This window comes from Cololabis saira, chromosome 11 (assembly GCF_033807715.1).
Source record: "Cololabis saira isolate AMF1-May2022 chromosome 11, fColSai1.1, whole genome shotgun sequence".
Lineage (NCBI taxonomy): Eukaryota > Metazoa > Chordata > Actinopteri > Beloniformes > Belonidae > Cololabis > Cololabis saira.
Genome location: NC_084597.1, coordinates 21,520,881 through 21,544,704, shown reverse-complemented (window position 1 = coordinate 21,544,704; position 23,824 = coordinate 21,520,881). Strand labels below are relative to the sequence as shown.

At 42.2% G+C, this 23,824-nt stretch overlaps 1 protein-coding gene across 2 annotated transcripts in view; it reads left to right on the top strand.

Annotated features, from left to right (window-relative positions):
• Positions 1 to 9,777: 9,777 nt before the first annotated feature.
• Positions 9,778 to 23,824, top strand: part of rph3aa (rabphilin 3A homolog (mouse), a) — a 37,385-nt gene continuing 23,338 nt past the window's right edge. Inside the window, exons 1-3 of one of the 2 annotated variants that reach the window (XM_061733348.1) lie at positions 9,778 to 9,892; positions 23,023 to 23,145; positions 23,224 to 23,353. In XM_061733348.1, the coding sequence (XP_061589332.1) occupies positions 23,030 to 23,145; positions 23,224 to 23,353 (246 nt within the window). In that variant the 5' untranslated portion in view covers positions 9,778 to 9,892; positions 23,023 to 23,029. Of the gene's footprint in view, positions 9,893 to 23,016; positions 23,146 to 23,223; positions 23,354 to 23,824 lie in introns of both variants that reach the window. The other variant, XM_061733349.1, reaches the window with a different exon arrangement.

Below are 23,824 nucleotides of genomic sequence, written 5' to 3'. Positions count from 1 at the left end.
TATCAGTATTGTACAGTATGCTACAATCCAAATCGAAGGATAACTCCCACTGTAGACTCAATGCATGGAGAGACGACTTGGGAATTAATATAACAGAAAATGAGTGGGAAAAAGCGTGTCTAAAGGCGCAAACAAAGACCATAAATTCGGCACTAAAACTAATTCAATACAAATGGCTATTCAGAACTTATGTGACACCTGTAAAATTACATCACTACAATCCCAACATTCCTGATAGCTGTATAAAATGTAATGGTTACGCGGGCACTCTGCTGCACTGCATGTGGGAATGCCACAAAATTCAGTCTTTTTGGATGGATATAACTAACATTATTTCACGTATGACTAACACGGTGGTTCCATTTGAGGCAAGACTCTGTATTTTGGGTATTTATCCTGATCACTATGCACCAGGCCGCAAAATAGCTCCCTTGATTGACCTGTCCTTACTTCAGGCTAGGAGAGCGATTGCATTAAGGTGGAAAAGTATGGATGGCCCGACACAGGGAATGTGGTTACGGGAGATGGCGTCATGCTTGGCACTGGAGAGATTAACGTATATTGTCAAAGGGAAACTAAACAAGTTTACAGAGATATGGGACACTTTTATGCAGTTCCTGGAAAGTGATCGGACTGTAATTGATGATTAAAACCTGAGGGGCGGTGCTGGTGGAAGCTGGCATGCCTTTTATAAGCAAGCAGGACCGCTTATACGTATATTTTTTGTTTCGCTTTGTTTTGTTTTGGTGGGGTGGGAGGGGGGTTATCATATGATTTGATATTATGTCATTGTATGTTTGTATTTGATTTAATTCACCCTTGAGTGTTGGTTGTTGAGGGTGGGGGGAGGAGGGATGTTTGGGATGTCACAGCTCTTGACATTTTGTTTAAAGCATAGTAAAACATGTTCTTTCTGTTTAAGTCTAATGATGGACTAGAGTATAACACTGATGATGGCCCTGAAGGGGCTGCAAAGAAAGACTTTTTGAAGCTCCACAGAAATATTTGGAAAACTGTTTGTGACTGTATGTTCTGTCAAAAAAACGAAAATCAATAAACATATTGTTAAAAAAAAAATGTCCCTTGTGGGAACGAGGTTCACCGAACTTGACGTGATGTCAAAGCTCCTTTAAGTCAACATTTAGCACGAAGACAGACCTGAGGAACGTTATAACTAGGGCCAATCCCAATACACCCCCTACTTTCTACCACTAGCCCTCCCTCACTACTACTACCCCTAAAAATAAGCCACAAATTTTAGGGCCCTTGAAATCTTCCCAAAGCCCTGCCCCAATACACCCACTACCCCTACTTTTCAGCACCACCCCTAAATTTTGCTTGCTACGTCACTGTGTGGTTTACGTTTGGGTACGTAAGCGACTGCGTAGTTACGTTTGCACATACGTCACACCATATCAGGAAGCCGAGAGCCAAAAGCTGTTTTAATTTCAGATGTAGCGCTGTTAATATGCCACTTTAGTAAGTTTTAATATTTTTTCAGGTAACCGTTAAGATCCCCAACCTGGGCTCAGTTTATCCAAATGACGCCTGTTAAGAAATTTGATCCGATGTTTTCGGAGAAGAGCCGCCGGCTCGGAGCAGCAGCAGCTCACGGCCGGAGTACAGACGTGATCGCCGGGTCAACCTGCGCCGTCTTCCGGGGAGAAACCTGCAGCTCTGTGGAGAGTTACCGCTGGCTGAAATAAATCATTTAGGAAGATAAATGTTGAATAAATAGATGAAATCTAACAGTTGTAGCTACGCCTGTTAAGAAATTTGCTCTGAAAATTTCGGGATGAGAACTCGGGATCTGATTCATGGTTCCACGTTAAATCGACGCAGAGCCTACGGTGTAGGGTACGGCGTAAGGTGCGCGTCGCCGCGTAACATACGTATGTTACGCGGCGGGCCCTAGCCCTTCAGAGCGAGGGTTTTCAGATGCACACTAGCTGACAGAAAAATTTCCCAGAATGCTTTTCGTCGTCATTTGCGGACTGAATAAAAAAAAACAACATGGCGGACATTTCTTATTTTTTAGTGAATAAAATCAATATTTTGAGTTAGTTTCTGCATAAAAATGTGTTTTGATTAAATTTCTAGCGAGAAATATTTATTTTACTTTAATAATATTCACTCAGTGAATGTATATAATTATTCGCTTGCTCGTTTTTCAGATATCGCCAGAATTAAGGCTGACTTATGGTTCAGCGTTACACCAACGCAGAGCCTACGGCTTAGGTTACGCGGTGACGCGCTGCGTACGGTGCGCTTTGCCGCGTACCCTACGCCGTAGGCTCTGCGTCGATTTAATGCGGACCCATAAATCAGCTCCCATAGCCAGCGGCTCTAGATACCCCCTAGCAAATTTCTTAACAGACGTTATTTGGATAAACTGAGCCCAGGTTGGGGATCTTAACGGTTACTTTTACACCTGAAAAAATATTAAAACTTAATAAAGTGGCATATTAACAGCGCTACAGCGGAAATTAAAACTTGCTTTTAGCTGCAAAATATAACCTTGTTTGTACAAATAGACAATATAACACAGTAATTAAGGCAGTTCCACAAGCAATTATTCTCCAATTTAAAGGCATGATGACTTATTCTGTGGTTAGTCCACAAATGCCTTCTTTGGTTATAGATGGTTGTATTTTTTTAGATAAAAAATGTAATAATAAATGTTTGAGAACTAATTTTATTTTGGTGTGTTTCTCTTCACCTTTGAAGAGGAAACATATGTTTCAACGTTATACTACTAGTTTTTTATTTAAGATGAAAACCAGTTACCTCTCCTTTCCACTTCCACCTAAGGCTAAATAAGTTCATTTTAAAATGATGAATGAGGTTTATCCATGTAATGATTTTTTACATAAAAGGTTTAATTTAGATTTGAATAATTTTACTTTTTGTAACACAGACATCGAAACCTTAGAGCATCTTTTTTTTTCTCTTGTAGCTTAACCAGGACCTTTTGGGAAGCTTTTCAATACTGGATAACCTATAATGATCAAACCATTCCCATTCTTATATTTGAAAGCATTAAAGTTGGTTTACAAGTGGAGGACAAAAAAATAGATTTTGGGATTAATAATTTAATTATATTGGCTAAATTTTGTATTCATAAATGTCGCTTTTTGAAAATTAATCCAATCTTTATTGCATATTTAAACGAAATAATTCAGTACAAAAAATATTTAAAATCTAGCATGATTCAAAAAGCCCAGCATCTTCAGAAGTAGCTTTGTACCCTAATTCCTGACTGATCACTTGCGTTGTTTCTTTCTTTTGGTTTGTTTGTTTATTCCTCTTTTTCTTTTTGCTGTGTATTATCTTTGTTTTACTCATTGGTCGCTCACTGCTCTTTGATGAAAATGTTTTTTTGGAATGTACAATGTGCCTTGTTTTTTGTAAATTCAATGAGAAAATAAATAAAAAAAAAACAAACTTGCTTTTAGCTCTCGGCTTCCTGATATGGTGTGACGTATGTGCAAACGTAACTACGCAGTCGCTTACGTACCCGAACGTGACCACGCAGTGACGTAGCAAGCAAAATTTCTGGGTAGTGCTGAAAACTAGGGGTTGTATTGGCACTGGGCCCTGGGAAGATTACAAGGGCCCTAAAATTTGTGGCTTGATTTTTAGGGCTAGTGGTAGAAAGCAGGGGGTGTATTGGGATTAGATTGATGCCCCCTAACACTCGTTTTCCCCACTACCACTAGGTGAAAAGAGGAATTGGGACACCACTACCCTCACGGGAGCGTGCAAAATTTAGGGGTAGGGCTGAAAAGTTGGGGTAGTGGGTGTATTGGGACTGGGCCCTAGTCTGCATGAAACAACGAAAATGAGGATTTCCCCAGCATCCTTCACTGCTGAGCGTTCACATCCTTCAGGGTAGTATTTTTATTTATCATTTAACACATTTCCCTGTGCAGAATGCAGTTTAAATCCAAGAAAAGAGGCACAGTTCAAATAGTTAATCGTTTCAGTGCAGTTGCTCTGTCAAAAGGTATCTTTGCTCTTTGTTCCCTCAGACTGCTGGTCCGACTCTCGCACGTCAGTTGCTGGTTGACAGATTCACAATACACAGCTGGAACCAGACGAGACACGTGTCCCAACTGAACCGAAATCATCCTCGCACTTTCCAGTACATAACCACCTTTTTAGATGTGTACAGATGCTTCCAGAAAGCTGAGCCCCTCGTAGAAAGTCATGGAATTCATCAACACAGTGCTTCTTAACACCATCCCAAACTTCTAACACTGGTCACAATTAACCATAATACCATTATTTGGGGGAATTCAGTCACAGTCACCACATTGCAGCTGTCCAGTCTTTCTCCCGAGGTTATCAATGACCTTCCAGAGCGGCGGAGATCCAGCCATCCATCCATCCATCCATCCATCCATCCATCCCTCTTCTGATGGGTCACTGGGGCAGTCGGAGCTGAGAATCCATGGACATCCCTCATCCCACCTCCCTCCTCAAGCTCCACCAGGGGCGACACCCGGGTGTGGCTCATGTAGCTCATGTGGGCGTCTTCTGTATGACATTACTGTGGAGGACGTGTGGTCCATGGCAAGCCTCCATGGGGCCCTAAGCAAAATGTGATCCTGGAGCCCTCTATCACTGTCAATAATACTGATTATTGATCATTCTCACACCCACTATAAACTTATTTCATGTTCTTCCCTGTCATTACAAATACACTTGTGAAACTAGATGTAAGAACTTTTTGTTGTAGTTAGATTGCAATCCATAGTGATTAAGACCATGGAAGCAGAAAACAGATTAACAAATGTGCAGAAAAATCTTTCAATTAATATTTTGCAAAGTTGGCAACTGCCCCTACTGGCCACACAGAGAAGCAACAGATAAAACGTCAAAGAGCTGCACAGTTGCAGCAGTGTTGTTTCCATCATCCTATTGTCAGCCTGGCATGTTTTTACCCATCTATGGTTTTTAATCTGAAATGGGAGCAAATTCAGCTACAAGAGCGGCCTGGGGTTGATTTACACCTAATATTTAAAGTGATATAGTACTAAGTGTGATACTGAGTGTCATCTACAGTGTAGTCCTACTAAAAGAAACAAAATAATCAAATAGATCATTTATAAACCATTTACTGTAAACACGTGATCTACTTTAATTTTGGTTTTAAATAAACTGCAACAGCAATGTGCAACAAAGATTTGAAGTGGAACAACAACAATTAAGTGCAACAACAAAGTACTAAAAAAAACTAGAACTATAATTAAAATCACTCAACTTAGATAAACAGTACCTCGTCAATATGTTCTCCATATAAGAATACATTCAAATGTACAAAAACAGACATTATTAAATTTGGCCTTAGGCCTTGGGGCGGCTCTGCTTGTGGACATAAACTTTGGTCTAGATTGTTTTGGTTTTCATTCTTATTGCTGCGTTTGGTATCATTATGACATGACCCAGTCCTGACCAAGCTCTAGCTGTCAGGCACAAGTCCGCACATTTGTCCTTCGGAGCAAATAAAGAAGGAAACCAGTGGAAGTTGTGAGACGATGCAGTGAAGCCGCCACAAGAGGGTGACAGCAGACCGGCTGGTGCCGCAGATCAGTGTTTGCCTGGGCTTGTCATCAAGGTCTACACAAGCCTGTCAGAGGTACGCTGCTGTAAGCCCTGTGTGTTATAGCAAATCAACGTCTCAAACGTGCAGGACAGCAGTTCCTGAGGGCCAGGGTTGAAGAACACAGCTGTGGACGCTGGATGGCTGGCAGTTGTTGGACTTTCAGGTATAAAGTGGACCTCTGTGTTGCATGAATCACTCATCAAAGTGGCTCCCCAGATGCTGCAGCACAAATATGCATCTCACATGTCAGGCTCTCATCCCTCATGAGTTACAGTAACAGTGTTGGCTTTGTTGCTCCAGTAACTGCTCCTGAAAATGCCTTCGGGTGATTGCTCGGCTATGTCGGCTAAATAATGGAATTACATAATCATCTTGGCCTCCGCAGCGCAGCAGGGCTGTTGGATTTGTCTTGTATTGCAGATAATAAGTGCAGCTGTTTTCGTTGAAGAAAATCAGTCTTATAATTTGTTGCACAACCACTTCAGTCCAGTGATGAGTGTCCTCTCAGGGAGACTTGTGCACCTGCAGACAGGTGTCCATGTCCTCATCAACACTTGTTCACCTGTAGACAGGTGTTCTGGTCATCATGTAGATCAGGACTTAATAATAATAATAATAATAATAATCATAATGTCAGACATCATCTTCCTCTGGAGGACGTCAGGACAGGTACAGAGGAGGGACGAGCCAGCAGGGTGGTGGAAATGAGTCAGCAAGGAGCTTGGTCCAATCTGTTTATGATGTCTGTTAGGATGGCCGGGTAACGGCTGGACTGTAGACAATAGGAGGCTTGAGGCAGAGGTCAGGTGTATACCAACTCGGTGTTTATTTCACCAAAAAGACACATCTCCAAAAACACATTCTCTCAAAAATAGCTGCAGACCCACAGCAGCACGTGGTCCTGGCAGCAACCGGGATTGATGGAAACTGGCAGCCTTATATACACCCTGCCACTGACCACAACAAAAGGGAGAACTCACCCTCACCATACATTTAAATATATACCCCAAAACACAAATAAATGAAAATATATTTACAACTAAACCTCAAATACTCTAACTAAGGTTAATGATAAACTACACAAATCAATTAGCAATCAAACAAAAGCTGAAGAGTCAATCAAAGAGCCTAACACCCCTCCACTAATTGCTGACTTGGTTTCTCCTGAGCCTTTAAATTGGTGCTCAGCCCTTGCAGACACTTTTAGCGTGAACACCCTGCCGAGGAGAAACAGAGGTGAGTAAACTACACAGCATGGCACAGGTAAACCAATCACATAAGCCCATGTGTTGAGTTATCCAAACCAAATGTTTGTCTCTGTTTTACAGACTGGCCTTCAATACCTCCCAGCAACAAAAATCTACAAAAACACAACAAAATTAACAAACAACTTCAATAAAAAATATTAAATGTTTTGTGTTTGTGTCTTAATTTACTGATGACCACCATAAATACTATAAAATACAGATATCAACAAGTAATGAAGAGGGCCTTCATTACAATGTCCTACCTTGCGAACCTCCATGTCTGGTGCAAAACCGATTCCTCATCCTGTCCCCTGCATCCTGAGCAACTGTCCGGTACCCTTGGAGATGGGCCCGATCGCTGGTGCCACAACCAGGTGCTTAAAGAAGCAGCTGACAGCATAGGGAGTAACGCCAATAACCAAGGACCTCAAGGTTCTGGAGAGAAGCTGCAAGCACAACCCAAAGCAACGGTGGGCCACTTCATCTACACCACTCACTAGAAATAGGAAGCAGGAAAACCACTGGAGTTTCCAGCCAGGATCCGGTCACATTCCACCAAGAATCTGATCATCCTGGCCTTCCCTGTGGCTGATTAAGAGGTCAATATTTTCTGGGCGGACCAGGGGCCTCATGTACAAAGCGTGCGTATGCACAAAAACATGGCGTACGCCCTTTTCCACGCAAACGTTCAGATGAATCAAGAGTGAAATGACCGTGGAAATGTGCGGTGCCCCACACCAACTTCATGGCTGGCGTACGCACGTTTCCACAGCTATTGGTCCGTTGGCGACACTTAGTGGTGATGCTGGGAAACTGTTAATAATGTGAAAACAATTAGCCCTCAGAGTGATGTGCACATCAGAGACACTGATGAACAATTAACACATTCAACTGTCTGCAATTACACGAGTGGATATAAAAGCAAAGTGGTGCAGAAATACCGTTAACAACAATGGCAGCTTTGGCAGTGTTAGAAGATATCGCAAATGGCGCAGTAAGAAGAGAAAGAATATTTAGCCGGTTTTCCTAATGTAATCGGAGCTATCGACTGCACACACATTGCTATAAAAGCACCATCACTGGATGAATATGTGTACGTTAACAGGAAGCATTTTCATTCCATTAATGTACAGATTATATGATTAATTTATGTTATTTGTGAAGTTATTTCTTGGAAAAAGGGGCAGATCAGATAAGATTCTTCTTCTCTCTGCTTGCTTTTCATTCACGAGTTAAGAACATTTATATTTATATTGAATTATTTTATTTTTTTGAATGAAATAAAGAATATTAAAAAAAAATAAAAAAATGTCACAGGGATCAAACTGAATCCCAGAAGGGCCGGTGTCCTGCATGTTTTAGATGTTTCACTGCTTTAACACACCTGATTCTAATTAATGATCATCACCAGCTTGTCATCAAAGTCTGGATAGTTCTGTTGATGACACAGCTCCTTGTATCATGGTGCAATCAAACAGGGAAACCGGCCCTCGAGGGCCTATTTAAATACATTTGCATATTTAAATGGAGGCGTGGACAGGGAGGAGTCTGGTACTCCTACATGTGCGCTCAATTCCACGTTGATTGGGATGTACAAAGGAAATGTGCTTGGATTCATGCCTACGCACAGTTTCATACATCTGGATTTTTTTGTGCGTAGGACGTTTTCTGGATTTAAGCGTACGCCATGTTTCAGTAGGAAATCCACGCAAGTCTTTGTACATGAGGCCCCTGCTCTTCTGCAGGGACGTCAGGGAAGATCTTTTGCAGTTGCTGTGGGGTGACAGGCTGACTTATCTCTGCGATACTCTCCAGGCCATAGCAGAGCAGCTTGTGTTCGGTTACAGTGCCTTTGGTGGTTACCACTCTCAGGCGCAGGGAGTATCTCTTGGTTGTGACCACCTTCCTCATCCCACCGATCCCATGGACAATCAACTTGATGCTTTCGTCAACTAGTCCAAGGCGTTGGGCACCGTTGTTAGTAGTATACGGTAGTTGGTTTTGGAGGCAAGGTCGATTAGTGCACCGATCAGCTGGCCGGAGTTAGTTGTTACTTCCAGCAGCATCATTGCAACTGGATACTCTTTTGGTCCCCCTTCAGCATTTGTGTCTGTCATCACCCTGGGAGGAGTACGTGAATTAGGCCAATCTGACACAGCATGCCAGGGACCCGGAAGGCAGGGATGGGGGCAGGGAACTGTACCGGTGGACCTGCTGCGTGGCTTTGGTGGGGGGTTGCTGAGGTGATCACTCTGGAGAGTGTTTACAACGCTGCGTGTATTACCATGGAGACGGAGAAGAAGGTCAATCGAGCTGCTGAAAAAGCCACACGGTGGCTTCAGGTGAGGGACGCAGATCTGCTGCTGGGACATCTGGATGAGGGTGTCTCGTCACTTAAACACCCAGTGAGTCCAGGGCAGACCAAAATGATGCATTCAAGCGCATCTGATTCATGTACCTTTCAGCTTCACGCCAGGATGGAAGCTGAAACATCTTGAATTTTCTCCTTCAGGGTCGAAGCAGTCCCACCCTAATTTCTCCAGAAAAATGTATTCTAGCATTTATAACACAATTACATTATAGTTTTAGATCTACAAATGTCCATTAACGTATAATCTTTTAATTTGAATTCAAAAATCTAAGAGTTCTTTTTAAATCCAGTATTTCTCCATGAAATTTGGAGCAGAGACATCTGAGTAAGGTAATAATATGAACATGAAACACTGTTTGTTTGTTTGTTTGTGCGTTTCTTTTTGCTCTTCTTGTAATTCACTTTGCTAACAGTCGTTGTGGCATCACCATTTTGTCTTGTGTTGACATGATGAGAGAGGACAGGTTTAGTTGAACGTGAGGGAGGGAGGGAGGCGGAGTCATGCCGTTACTACAGCGTGTGTTAACAGAGGCTGTCACAGTGGAGGAGAGTGGAGTACAGGATGCTGCGCGATGGATGCTGAGACGCTGCTTCCTGCGTAACACTGTCACTGTGGAGCAGCTAAAAAGACAGCGGAAAAGGAACAACATCTGCCCGGACCATCAGGTAACACCTCCCAACAGCACTGTCACATGTTTTAGCCTGTAAAAGCTGCAGCTGCATGTTTTTATTGAAGATGAAGGATACCGGACAGCTTTTTTGACTAACTTTTCAATTTTAGATTGTTTCATAATCTCATAAAATTCAACATAGCATGTAGATTATTATCGTACATCCAATCAGCAACGAAAACCAACATACATACATAAATAAAATAAATTGAACTTAAAGTTTGTGATATTTTTCCAATTATTCATGATACTTTGTGATATCTGTTCCATGAAAATTATAATGATTTATTTTATTTTGTTTTATTTTAATTCATTAAAACACCACAGATCCCTTAAAGCCACTCTCTGTATTAATACTACTTAATGACCACATGGGGACAGTGTTTTCAACTCCTGACGCATCAAAATGCACCATCTGTGGAACAAAGTTGTATTTCAAAGTTTGCTGAACCACTCATCAGTACTTTACCGCCAACGAGTCTTGTTAAAGATGCAGCAGCTGACCGGTCAGTGACCTGACTGGGAACCAGCAGGTCAGCCGCACTCTTTCCTGACTCCGTTCCGGCCCGTTTTTATGCATCCGTCGTTGCGCACACTCAGCCAGAGCTACATGCCGTTAGCATGGGACATTTTCCCCTGTGAGCGAATAGGGTTTTGCGGTTTATAAAATGTGTGAGTACAAAGGAAACCGTGGACAACAAATCTCATTAGACATTTAAAACATAACACACAAACCAGCGGCCTGTCTGTGTTTGGTGTGAGCAGAGAAAATAAAACAGGAGATGCTTTTGAAGCCTCTTTTTCCTCTGACTGCTCGACGTCATGTTGCAACTAAACGTGGGGAACACGCACACTTCTGTCAGTAACAGTTAGCTATTTTAGCTTGGTTGACTTAGCTTATGCTAACCTATGATGCTAATTAATATTCATTTGCATTAATTCTGATCAAATCCATCCAAACATCCTCATTTCAAGTGTGACTAGCCGAGCTGCTCAGCGACCCGCACTCGCCCAGTCTGCTGCTCGGGGTTTTAGTTTTATTACAGTCAGGCTGCAGGCTTGGAAGCATCCTGAAAGGCTTCTGATCTTTCAGCTGGTCCATGCTGGAGGATCTGTAGGGCTGCTGGCGAACATTTGCAACAGCAGCGGCCTTTTCAAACGTCTGCGTTTAACCGACACAAGCTTAGCACAGGCCGTCTGTTCTCAGCTAAGCTTCTAGACCCCAGACCGACCCACAGTCAGTCACTGTGGCCTGTTGGTAAATATATGAATGATTATGTTCTGTTAGGTCCCAACCCTGAAGTCCGTACAGTGCTAAGTGGCTGGTCATCGCCCGAGTCGCCTGCCAGTCATCTGGCTTCACATTTACATCAGTTTGAACTGTATTTCCAGAACAGGAGTGAGTCAGATATAAAGGATAGTAGTTGGACATTTCCCAAAATCAGTGCAGCGTGTTCAGTGGGAGCTTAAATCATTGTCTTTATCACCTCGTTAGAAACTGTCAGCGCTCAGATCGAAGGAGCTGGCAGGACTCTGCTGAAACTGCAGGCCTGGGCGAGGTCTGTCAGCATGGAATTGATTAGCAGCGTTATAAAACCGCTCCATCCTTCCCAGCTGCAGTGGGATTCAAAGCTGCTTCTCTCCTGCACTGGGTGTAATATCTTTGCATACTCCCCTTTGACCTCTGATCATCTGCATTGAAGAATGTTTGTGGAGGTGGGTGGTGTTGGATCGTTGGGCTGCTGGGCTAATGTGCTCCAGTAGAAGGTCTCCACGTCGGCCCCACCCTGCTGAAGTCAGGGACAAAACCCTCTTACCTCAGGTTTTTTTTTTTATTGAATCTGTGCTTTTTGCGACGTCTGCTTTTAGGACTTAATTGCTTTTAGTGATGAGACAGCATTGTGGTAAAACATCCACGTCAGTTGAAATTTAATTAACTAAACCTTTACCTGCAGTAAAGGTTTTCGGGACCACTCAGAGGAACTTGAAATAGTGATTAAGATGAATGTAAACTCTTTCTATCACCCAGAGTAACATGATGCATTTAATAATAATTCCTCAGGTTTCAAGTTTGAAATCATCTAACAAATATTCACTGCAAACTTCCCTCCTTTGATCCCACTTATTCTTAAAGTAAGAACATAATTTAAATAAATTAACCACCACTTGATTGTGGTGAGTGTTTGCATTGGGCCAATACAACCTCAGATGAACAGCAATATATAACGTATATCATAAAAATGTTCACATGAATAAAATTGTTCAGTTTTTGGTACCAAATCCATTTAACTGAATTATTGAAATTCAAGACTTTTCTACTCTTGCTAGCTGACTTGAGCGCTCAGCGGTACAATAATTGACTTTTCCTCCTTCCCCGATCTGCAGCTGAGGCGTTATTGTTTCCAGTGCTCGGGAATTCTCTCCTGACAGCTGGAGCGGCAGATATGTTGCACGAATCCGCTGTGGCCAGAAGTGTTTGATTGCCTGTGTTTCATGAGCTCAGTGGAAATGTTCACGGCCGGGAAGGACACGGAGGCAGGTGTGCGAGTGACAGGAACACAGCTGTAAAAAGGAAGCAAAAAGGCCTCGTCCATGCCACTGTGTGCTGACCTATCACCTCCATGACCCCAAAATGCCTAGCACAAAAAACACTAGCAGTGTGAGCATCCACCATCCACACACCGTTATTCTGGGCTTCAGCATGAATTATTGAACATTATTCGAACTAATTTCTATGAAAATACACCTGAAAGATTAAATTCACTTTAATAACTCTAAATGAATTCCTGGTGGGAATTAACAGGTGATCTCTCAGTAGATAACGTGAACGCTCCCTCACAAGCATGTCCATCTGTTTTTAAGCCAGCGCCGCTCTTATCGCTCTGTGCAGAAAAATATTTCAGTCACTTTCACAAGCCTTTTAGACATGTAGTAGTATAAGCAACTCATTAGTTTCTTCTGGTTTCATGAAAAAAGGCATAAATGAATGGTTCCCCCATGACTTCAACGCCCGCACCCTGAGTGGGGTTTGCATGTTCTCCCCATGTTCCCTTGGGTATCTAATGTGAGCTACCCTCACAAAAATATGCACATAGATGGTTTGTGGAGGATCTGGCCAGAATAACGTGATCCTTCCATGCGCTACGTCCGGCCAGAGAAGCCCCACCCTGTCTGGTGAAAAGAAGCTGCTGCTCACTCCTCAGGTTAAGAAGGAGACCTGAGCTCAGTGTAGGGCCCTCCAGGGCTTGGTAGAGGCAGCAATGCCTAGGACTGTCACTTAGGTGGGAGCGGGTGATAAAATGGGAAAAAAAATCGGGATAAATAAAATATAAAAAAATAAATAAATAAAAGAATTGACAACTATCAAATAGATTTGACTTGAACCAGTCTCCCTTTAATTCCAACACCATGTTCAGGCCTCTGTTGTAGCCGTATCAGATGTAGCACTGAGGTTCATCCCGTGGGTACCACAAATAACTGTACAAAAGCCAAACACCAAGTGTTGGGATATCTCTACAAAGGTGGGCGACTGATAAAACTGAGCATCACGTCTGTATTTGTCCCACTTCAACAACTGAATCCCCTCGAGTCTTGTTGTCCTGCTACCTCCTCCGTTCAGGAGGGGCAATCATTTCAACTTTTTGACAACAAAGCTTTCAGCTAGCCTTAATGGGATTTGAGGAGCAGATTACCATCATTCATCCATGCTTGGTTTTACGCAGGAGTCATCAGAAATGAGGCTGGAAATCATTCATGTGTGCGCACTCAAGGGTTAAGGATCCCCATCAAACTAGGGAATAAAGTGGGTGGTGAAGCATTTTCTGAAACTAAGCTCCATAAGCTGCTTCCTCACTAGTCTGACAAGTCTGAGTGCAGGAAAGGAGAGAAATACGGGGGAGGCAGATGGAGTAAATGTATGGATGATGAAAGGATGCAGACATGAAGCTCGCAGAGAGTTGATGGTAAATGAAGCTGGTGGATTGATGAGACCTGGGACGATTTGAGGAGTGAGGGCAGAGTTTATGATTTAAAGGGGGAATAAGGAGTGTTGATACGTCCCAGTCTAGGTTTTTTAATTTAAATGAGGGTGTCTGGACTCCATGAAGAAAGAACAGGTAACTAGGAATCTGCTGTTATAGATGAGGATGTCTGAACCGTGTTTCCTGAGATGATTTACCTAATTTTTAATATTTATCTGATGTATGCCACAACCAGCATCATCAAAATTTACTCTGTATTTTATGTTTCCTGGTTTTAGTAATTCGCTGTTATCTTTTGCTAAGTATTTGGTTCAGCTAAAACCTCTGAGTTTAACGTTTAAACAGTTTTTTTTTGTCATGGCCTTCAAGAACAAGGATGTAGTGTAACATATCACAGATTACATTTTATCAATTTATTTGGTGGAGTTATTGGGAGTTTTAAATAGGGGTCGACAGAAGTGTTGGAGGTCAATAATTGCAGTTTCAAGAGTGAGTGGACGACGGTCAAACAATCGAACAGGTCCAACAAAAAATATTGAATAATGAAAAAGCTAAGATATGTATAGCTGAATATCATCTGCATGCCAATGAAACGCCATACAGCCTAATAACGGTAGTTAATGGAAGCGTAGAGTATGTAGAGTAAAAAATAACGGCTCAAAAACAGAACCTTGTGGAACACCACTCCCCATACACATGTACAAACTAGAATCTAACATAAAATAAAAGTCTGACATAAATAGGTTGGAACACACCCACCGTATTTCAGTCACAGTCAGCTATTTTAGTTTGACTGGCCTAGCTTATGTTAACCTATGATGCTAACTGATTTTACCTTACACTCATTCTGATCAAATCTACCTAAACATCCTCATTCCAGACGTTGCCTCTGAAGCAACATCCAGAACGAGTCCCGCCAGAGCTAAAACAAGGACTAGCCAGGGTCCACTTGTCCCCTCTTGGACCCTGCTGGCCTAGGCCTGCAAGCCACAGGTCTGAGTGGAGATTTGTTGGTCCTTGTTTCAGCTTCACAATTTCTCCTACAATGTTACCTGATTATGTGCATAAATATACTTCCCCATACAGTTGTCATAGATACGACATCCAGCAATGGAGACCAAAAATATGTTTATTTCTGCTGTGAAGTTGAACACTTTTAAGCTCTCTTTTCTCCCAGCTCATAGATTACTTTGTCCAATATTTAGTGTGACATGTGTTGAATACTCTTTCCTTAAGTATGGTATATGAAGGTTATACAGCCACCAGATTACATCAAGTTATTTTTTATTTTTTATTTTTTTTATTGTTATCTTTGGAGGTATTGTCATGTACTTGTTTGTTTACTTGCTCTCATGGTGCGTCTCTCTCCCTCTAGTTGTATTGTGTTCATGAAATAAGAATGGAAATAAGGATTTGTGAAAATAGGAATTTTGGCTAATACATAAAGGATAGTGAAGTGTAAGGGATGTATAGGGGAGGAAGGTAACAGGGGGGTTAGAAGGTATTTAAAGGCATGTTAGGCCTCTTTTTGCTTTGTTTGTGTTTGTTGTTTAGATATGTCCTTTTAATATTTTTTTGTTTTTGTTTTCGTGTATATGTTGAGGTTGGTGTCTGTCTTATGACTATATATGTATATTAGTTGTTGTTTTTTTTGTTATTGTGAACGTCACTATGGTGTGGCACATAGAAAAAATAAAGTATATAAAAAAAAAAGAGATTACATCAAGTTCATAAAATGACATTAGCAGAGGAACACTGATGGGCAAAAACGTTCCAGATTGTAGCTTCGTTTTGACATATTATTATCGTGTGCTTTTGTAGGGTAAAACATCTGGCATTAAAAACCCAAAGGGAAGATCACCGGCGAGCTGTCATAGATGCAGACATGGAACCTGCAGCTGTGTTTGATTTCATTAACATACAGAAATGCTGGTTTATCATTTTCTGTCAAGTCATATTAAGTATTCAGTGGAAAATAGCTATATCTATTTTTAACAAGTGCAAGCACTTTTTGCTTGGAAACATGAATACTGAAGCAAAAGCGGAGCCGGCATGGAGCAGGGAAGCCTCTTGGCATCACAGAAAACACAAGAGGATGACGTACTTTGTCAGAGTTTTCCTCCCAGCAGCACTTGAACAGTCGCTCGCACAGTGTGTGTCTGTCTGTGCTCTGATATGAGTAACTCGTGTCGGTGCAGATGTGTGTTCGACGAGGAACCCCGCAGCTCTGAACAAGCCCACGCACTCTTGTGGCGATGAAATGCCTCTGTTTTCTTCTACTTCATGTCAATTTGCAGCGCTTTTCTCTAGGCTGCTGACTGTGTGTGACAGGTTGCCCCTCACATGCACACTCTGTGTGTGCATGTGTGACATAGTCAGAGAAGAAAGTTTATTTGCATGTCAATTTGTATTAGTGTCAGCAAGATGCTGGCGAAGGTCTCGGTCACAGGGGATCTATTTTAGTGGACCTGCAGAGTGCAGACAGACGACTGTACAGGTTCAGTGATGACAGAAACAGTTTCTGCTCAGTGGCGGACTTGTCCCGGTTTCCTCTGGGTCGATATTTAAACTTTACAGCAGAAAATAAAGTACGTGAAGCCTGGTTCAAAAACACTTCTGCTCAATCGACTGTGGTGTCAAATAGCTGTCGTCACTTTAGCCACTTTCAACTTAGGAGTTATAGTAAATTTGACATCTGAGATGTGAATAAAGAGTTAAGATAAGACAATCCTCCTTATTGTTGGCAATACGGTGGTTTTTATGGATGACTGTAACTAGTTTGTGGTGGTTTTAACTAGCATCCTCCGGTGGCCGTGTGGAGCGTTTCTGGGATGGCGGCAGCTGTTTTAGATCAAACCCGCCACCTGAGAGACCAGAGGCCGACAAGGAAGAACCCAGAACCCTGGCCACCAGCAACCCCACAGGGGGCAAGAAGAGGGCGGGAGGAAACCCACCGCCAGCGAGACCCTATAGCATGGCATAGCATAGCATGGAGCATACGGTTAGCCGAGAGGCTAGAGAAGACCATGGCCACGACGGAGATGCTAATGCTAGCACTGAAGCTACTGATAGTACTCAGGGCCGGGATCCAGGTAGCCGGGAGCTCATCGGGGCTAAAGAAGAAATATTGACGGCGATAAACAGCTTAAAATCAGATTTTTTGGCCAGACTAGACGGGATCCTACTTTCCCTACTTTCTTGAACTACCAGCAGAAGATGGCGGTGATAAAGGCAGCTATAGCGAAGAAGAACGTCCTCTACAAGAACCATCAGGTGCGTTTCTACAGCGACGTTGCCATTGAAGTGCACAAGCAACGGAGACAGTACAACTCAGTGCGCCAGCAGCTGCGGAGCCTGGGACTCAGACACGGTATAATACCCCCAGCGAAGCTTGTGGTAACATATAGAGAAAAGACACACACTTAACACTTAACAATCCGACTGAAGTACAAGCCTTCATTAACAAGATAAAAGAAGAAACTGGCTGAATAAATATCGGAGGCTGAGAGACGGATAGCGGCAGACTAGGCTGAACAATTCTGATTAATACTGCATGGACGCGAGGATGTGAGAGTGACTGTGTACCAGGCTATAAGTAAACATAAAACCTGTTACTTCATAGGAGATTTAACAATTGCCGCCCTCTGTTATGGATATGCTGATGTTTGTTTGTGCATATGTTTATAAGGGTATATATTTAGTGTTTGCACATACACATCAGTATATTACGCGTGTATGCTGGCAATAGTGGTATGACCAATTGACCACTAGTAATTTAAGTTTATATTTGTAGGTCACATTTTCACTAGGGTTTTGTTTTAATATTACCAGCATATAATGTGAGATGAAGGTACACAGGTCAACATAGAAACTAAATATGAGCATTAATGTTAACCAAATTTGGTTTAGATTCAAGATCTATATTCATTTGATTCCAATGACATGTCCTTTGAAGAACTTAGATGTAAATTTGATATAGAAAAAAAAAATTTTTTTAAATTTCTGCAACTCAGGAACTTCATTAGGACCAATCAGAACGGCCGAACAACCAAACCCTTAGAAACAAATTTGGAAGCAATAGTGTCTAAAGACAGCCAAAGTAAGGGAGCAATATCGGAACTGTACAATTTACTAATGTCTAACTCACCAGGGAACTCTGAGGACAAACGGATGGCCTGGAGTGAAGATTTAGGAATGATGGTCTCCCCAGAGGACTGGAAATTAATATGTGCCAAAGCTCACACTCAGACGATCAGCTCACGACTAAGATTGTTGTAATATAAATGGACAATGAGAACGTATACCACACCAGTTAAACTAAATAAATATAATAGTAACATCCCAGATTGGTGCACGAAATGTTTAAAGGAAAAGGGGACATTATTTCACTGTATGTGGAAATGTTGTAAGGTCAAGGCTTTTTGGGTGGAAACTAAGAAAATAATTGAAAAAATCATTTCAAAGGTCCTTTTAATGGACCCTGCCTTTTTCATCCTGGGATCCTACCCAAAGGGTCACAAATACACCCAAAGTGAAAGAATAATTATAGACATGTGTCTTTTACATGCAAAAAAATCAATTGCACTATTTTGGAAGAAAACCAGTAGGCCGAGTGTTACATTCTGGGTTAGACAGATGTTGGCAGCCTTTCCTTTGGAAAAAATCACATATATGTTGAAAGGGAGGCAGGACTTGTTTGAGAAGGTTTGGGGACCATTTATTTCTGTTGTTAAAGATGTGTAGGTACCCTGATACTTAAATATATTTTGGAAAACCTGATTGTAGTTTATTTTGTCTGAGAGCTGTTTTGTGAGTTTTGTTTTATTTCTAGTTTTTTTTTTTGTGATTGGTTTTTGTTCTTTGTTTTATTATTTATCTATCTGATCATATGACTTAGATATCTGATCATTCTGTCTACGAGAGTGTTTAATTGATATCATTGCCTGGAAATGTACTGAATGTACCTTATACATGTGAAAAAGTGTTTAAAAAAAGTGTTAAAAAAAAGAAAAAGAGAAGACAAAGACAAAGCCAGCGGTCTCATGCATGCGTTGGTATCATTGGGTCCACACCGCGTCACTCAGACTTGGAGAGCTGACTCTGGCATCTATCAGAGCTGACAGTGACACACCTGTGACTGCAGGAACTGCTCCAGTAAAGACCAAACGCTGATCAAATCCCCGTCTCGCTGTGATGGATGACGCTTTCATGCCCTTCTAATTCGTCACGTCTCATGTTCCGGGCTCTAACCGCAATGATTTGACTCACAGTGACAGACTGCGTTTGAAATGGGCTGTTTTCCATTTCTGAAATTTTCTTTTTGCCCTCCGACTCACCCCTGAACACCTCAAGGCGCAACACTCACACTCTCTGGAAGACATCCATCTGTCCAGCCGACACATCGCCACCATCATGGCAACCCTTGACATCTAGATGGTTTGGGGTCAGAACATGTTTGAGGGAATTGAGGGCGGCACAGTAAATGAGGGGTGCTTAGCCGTTAAATAGCAACGCTTTCCTTTCTCAGAAGTAACTCCCGAGGCTCGTGTGTGATGTTGTTAGGAGGTGTGGCTAGTAGTGGGAGGAAAAATACAAACTCTGAAAGAAAAGCTTTTTCCTTCATACATGAATGTCATAAAAAGAACCAGACAATTCCCCCATGATGTCACCCAAAGACTTTCTGAGGAGTTGGTCCAAAACCAACCAATAGATAGTCACGATCCTGTCAAACCTTTCATTCATCCATCCATCCGTCCATCCATCCATCCATCCATCCATCCATCCATCCATCCATCCATCCATCCATCCATCCATCCATCCATCCATCCATCCATCCATCCATCCATCCATCCATCCATCCATCCATCCATCCATCCATGCAGGATTGGTTGTAGCAGTAGGGGCAGCGGAGCTGCGATAAATCAGCTGCGATAAATCGGTAATTTAAAAGAATTGCCTCCACAGCTCTATCTGCCTCACAGCTGAACAGGCACTGAAATCGTGTCTTACAAGCAGAATATGACAAAGAATGCAATGTCCTTTTTCATGTCGGCTGCATGATTCAGTCACTGATTTAATTCTGTTGTGTTTCATGAACTGAAAGCAGTTTTGTGCAGTTCATTGTTTTTATTATTTAAAGGGGACCTATTATGGCATCTAATACCTATTTTAAACAGGCCTTGAATGTCTTAAAAACAAGCTTTGATTGTTTTTGCTAAATACATTCGAAATTCAGCCTCAGAGGAATGTCTTTAGCATCCCAGTGTCTAACCTCATTATCTATGCAGGATTCTGAGTGGGCGGGGAGGCTATGATAATGAGGCACTGTGCTGATTGGTTGCCTGAATGATGCGATACACCGCTACGGAAAAATGGCGGAAGCTCCGGCCGGCGGAGTTAGTTGTGGGCTTGGCTTCACGCATCGGAGGCCAACCTATGTAAATCTCTCCTGTCGTTACGTAACGACGGGAGCAGAATCTGAACGGCTTGTAGAAGCCACATCACACTGGATGGCTCATCCGGGCAGCTGTACAGACACTGCAGAATTTGGTTGCTTTCCTCCTTCTCTGAGTTGGCAGGCTGGGAGAACACTTTATATATGTTAAAGCAAGAAAAAACGTGTTTTTCATAATAGGTCCCCTTAATAGGTCCCCTTCATTCAGTTGAACACTGTTATACATACATTTTAAATGTATGTTTGAGGAGCAGCATTCTCAGTCATGCAAGCACCATTAAAAAATAAAGAGTACATAGTATAGCCATGAGGACAGCTCAGTGATTATTTTAACGTACGACTGTTATGGCTACTAAGGATATATTTGTTTTAACTGTGGCAGGCTGACCAGACACAATTGTTTTTTTGAAGCTACTCTGGGTAGCGTTACCACACCTGACCACATGGTGACAGCATATCACAGGGAAGTTCGTATGTCAGTCTGCACAGTGACCGCTGGCCGTTACAGTCCGATTCTCTGGCCAAGCCAACAAGCCAGATCCTCGGTAGCTTTGCCCTTTAGACTAATGACGAGTCGCCATGGTAACTGTGGCGGAGCTCACCTCCAGCAGTCCCTGTTTTGGCTCTGATGGTCCCTATTTCAAACTTTGCTACCAAAACATGGTCTGAAACAAGGACGGATGGACAGATTTATTCAGAATGAGTGTAAGGTAACGTTAGCCAGCAGGAGCTGAGTTAAACTAAAATAGCTAATGTGTGGCAACTACTTTAGCCTTGGGTCTGATCCAAATGACTGTGGGCAGCTGCTTGTGTGACCTTTTCATTTTTCTTTTACTTTCTTTTTGTGCTTTTTTGATTGTGTAGCTGCATGAAACTGAACAATTGGATGATGTTTTCAGATGGCATTGAATTTAGTCAGTGAAGACAATAATGACCATTTATTTTCTTAATTACATTTAAGTACATCCAGCCTTCATCCAAAGGCACTTACAACTGATTCATTAAAATGGAGAGAACCTTCTGAGGGGGTGGATGTTGTACTTCTACATCAGTGAAACATGTTGAAAAGTCTCCATCATTTCTGCAGATGTCATACAATAATTCGCCCCTTGGACGTAACTTTGAAGTTTGCATGAGAGGTCACCGCTATGAGAAAGCAAAGCAGAAAAAACAGGACGCATCACTCAGATGAAATTAGTGGGCTCTCTGCAGGATGCAGGTACATCAGATCCCTGAAAATGTCCTGAGGCAGAAGAGCAACCACCGAATCTCCATCTGCGCTTCACAATTATACATACTACAAATACACTGCTGGCACCTCCATGTAATCTTGTATAATTTAAAACGCCAGCAAAAATAGAAGCACAAGCACAACACTCAGCAAAATGATAATTTCTTATGACATGAAACCCTTTTCTGTTTGAGTTGGTAACTCTAGAAGTCTGAGAGGAAAGGTTGATGAGGATATTTGATGGGATGGGGTCATTATCAGACTCTCAGTCCGTGAAAACTGTTTTCATTTCCCAGTTTTATTCAGTTTGCGTGCCCTCCTGTGTGTCCTTGTGGATTTAATGTCATCTGAGTTCATGTTTCAGTTGTTTAGACTGTGACAGTATTCTTTTTCTTTGTGCTACATTTAGAGCAGCTTCTTTTGTGAATATTTTATATTTTTCTGGGGTTACACCACCAGGGGTCAGAGCCAATTATTTCCCATCATGGCTTTCAAGCTTTGGCTTCAAAAACCCAGAGCTGTCTCGCTCTTGTGTGGTTGCTTTGAGCGCAGGGCAGCGTGCTGGCGCTCCAGGAAGAGGAACGTCACGGGAAGCCACATAATTACAAATACAGACACATTTGAGTGGGGGGGGCATGCCCTCTGTTCTCAAACTGTCTGCAGTCTGGCAAGAAAATAATTTCAGTTTGTTTGCCAATTTAAACCTCAAAGCCACTCACACTTGAAACTGTCCAGCTCTGCCTCCAAACGCCAGCATGTACAGAGCTGAAGCCAAGTCTGCTTGTGATGAGCTGAATTATATTTCTGAAAGTCAAACACTGAAGTCTGCCATTCAGTCAAGAAACCCACACCTCATTACGCATACGTTTGTGGCTTTATGTGATTTTTACCTGATAAAATATGGAAGCAATTCGGCACCATAATTCAAATTAAAATGGATTAGCAAAAATCTGGTTTATTTTCAGAATAAAACAGCATTTTTTGACTCAGAAATGAAATTAATAATAACTTATCCAAACTGCATTTTCATTTTCTTCTTCACCATTGCTCATTCCTCGACTTAAATAAAATGATAAAGACAAGGACATTAAAGATTTAATTTTGAAAAATTATCTTTCAAAAAGTGTTACAAAATTCAATTTGAAATGCCAAATTTGAAAATTAAGATGTATTAGCAGAAATGCTTTTTCATTTCATTGATCCAGGAAACACGATGGATAGATGATCTTGGGGTTGCATGTGTAATGAGGGCCGCTCCTCACTGTTTGTGTTGCGTGCCACATTTTCTGCAGCTCCAGCATGTTTCCAGCTGTGCTACTGTCCTCAGATTTTAGCATGTAACTCACATTAGTTCAGTTTTTTTTTTTTTGTGACTTCTGGCGTTTTGTCTGAGCTGCATTCTCACTTTGCGTGCTACTTATCACCCTCCGTGTCCACTTCTGTGGGTTCGGCAGGACCAGGTGGACAATGACCACGTCTGGTGGCGCCCCGGGGCAGGACCTCACAGATGAGGAGAAGGAGATCATTAACAGCGTGCTGGCCCGCGCCGCCATGATGGAGGCCAAGGAGCAGGAGAGGATTGAGTGAGATGTTTTTTATGTGTGAAACTTGTCCCTGAAACTGAGTCCAGTCCACTTACACCTGTCTGCATGTGTGCTCAGGCGTCTCTCCAACCGACTGGACGAAATCAAGAAGACGGCTTGTGGCGATGGACAGTCACATTGTCTGCTGTGCGGGACGTCCTTTGGACCACAAGGGGTCACAGCTGTCCTCTGTGTGCAATGTAGAAAAGTAGGTTGATTATTTCAACTTGAACAAAGAAAAAACACCTGCATTCACAAGCAGAGACGTCCTCAGAGGATGGAAGGGATTCTCTCCAGGGACAGGATTTTCTAGTACTTTAGTCTTTGTACCACATTATCTTCCACTTCACAGTTTGTGGTGAAAATTGTACATTTTCTTCCTCTTGCACCCAGTGAAATTCATTGAGTCCTTCCTATACCTCCATACAAAGGATGTAGAGTTGCATTAGAGTTGGATCAGACAGATTTAAGCCTAAATATACACATGCAACACGCCAAACAAATGAAAGGAGCTCAGTACTAACCACCAGCCACTGTGCTCCACCAATGAAAGGCTGCTGGAGGACACCGTCACGGATGTCAGCCGGGGAAAGGGTTGTTTTAGATGCGTCAACATCAAAGACGTTCCGTTACTCAGTTCCTGACTTGTGTCTCATGAGTTGAAGAACATCTGTGATGT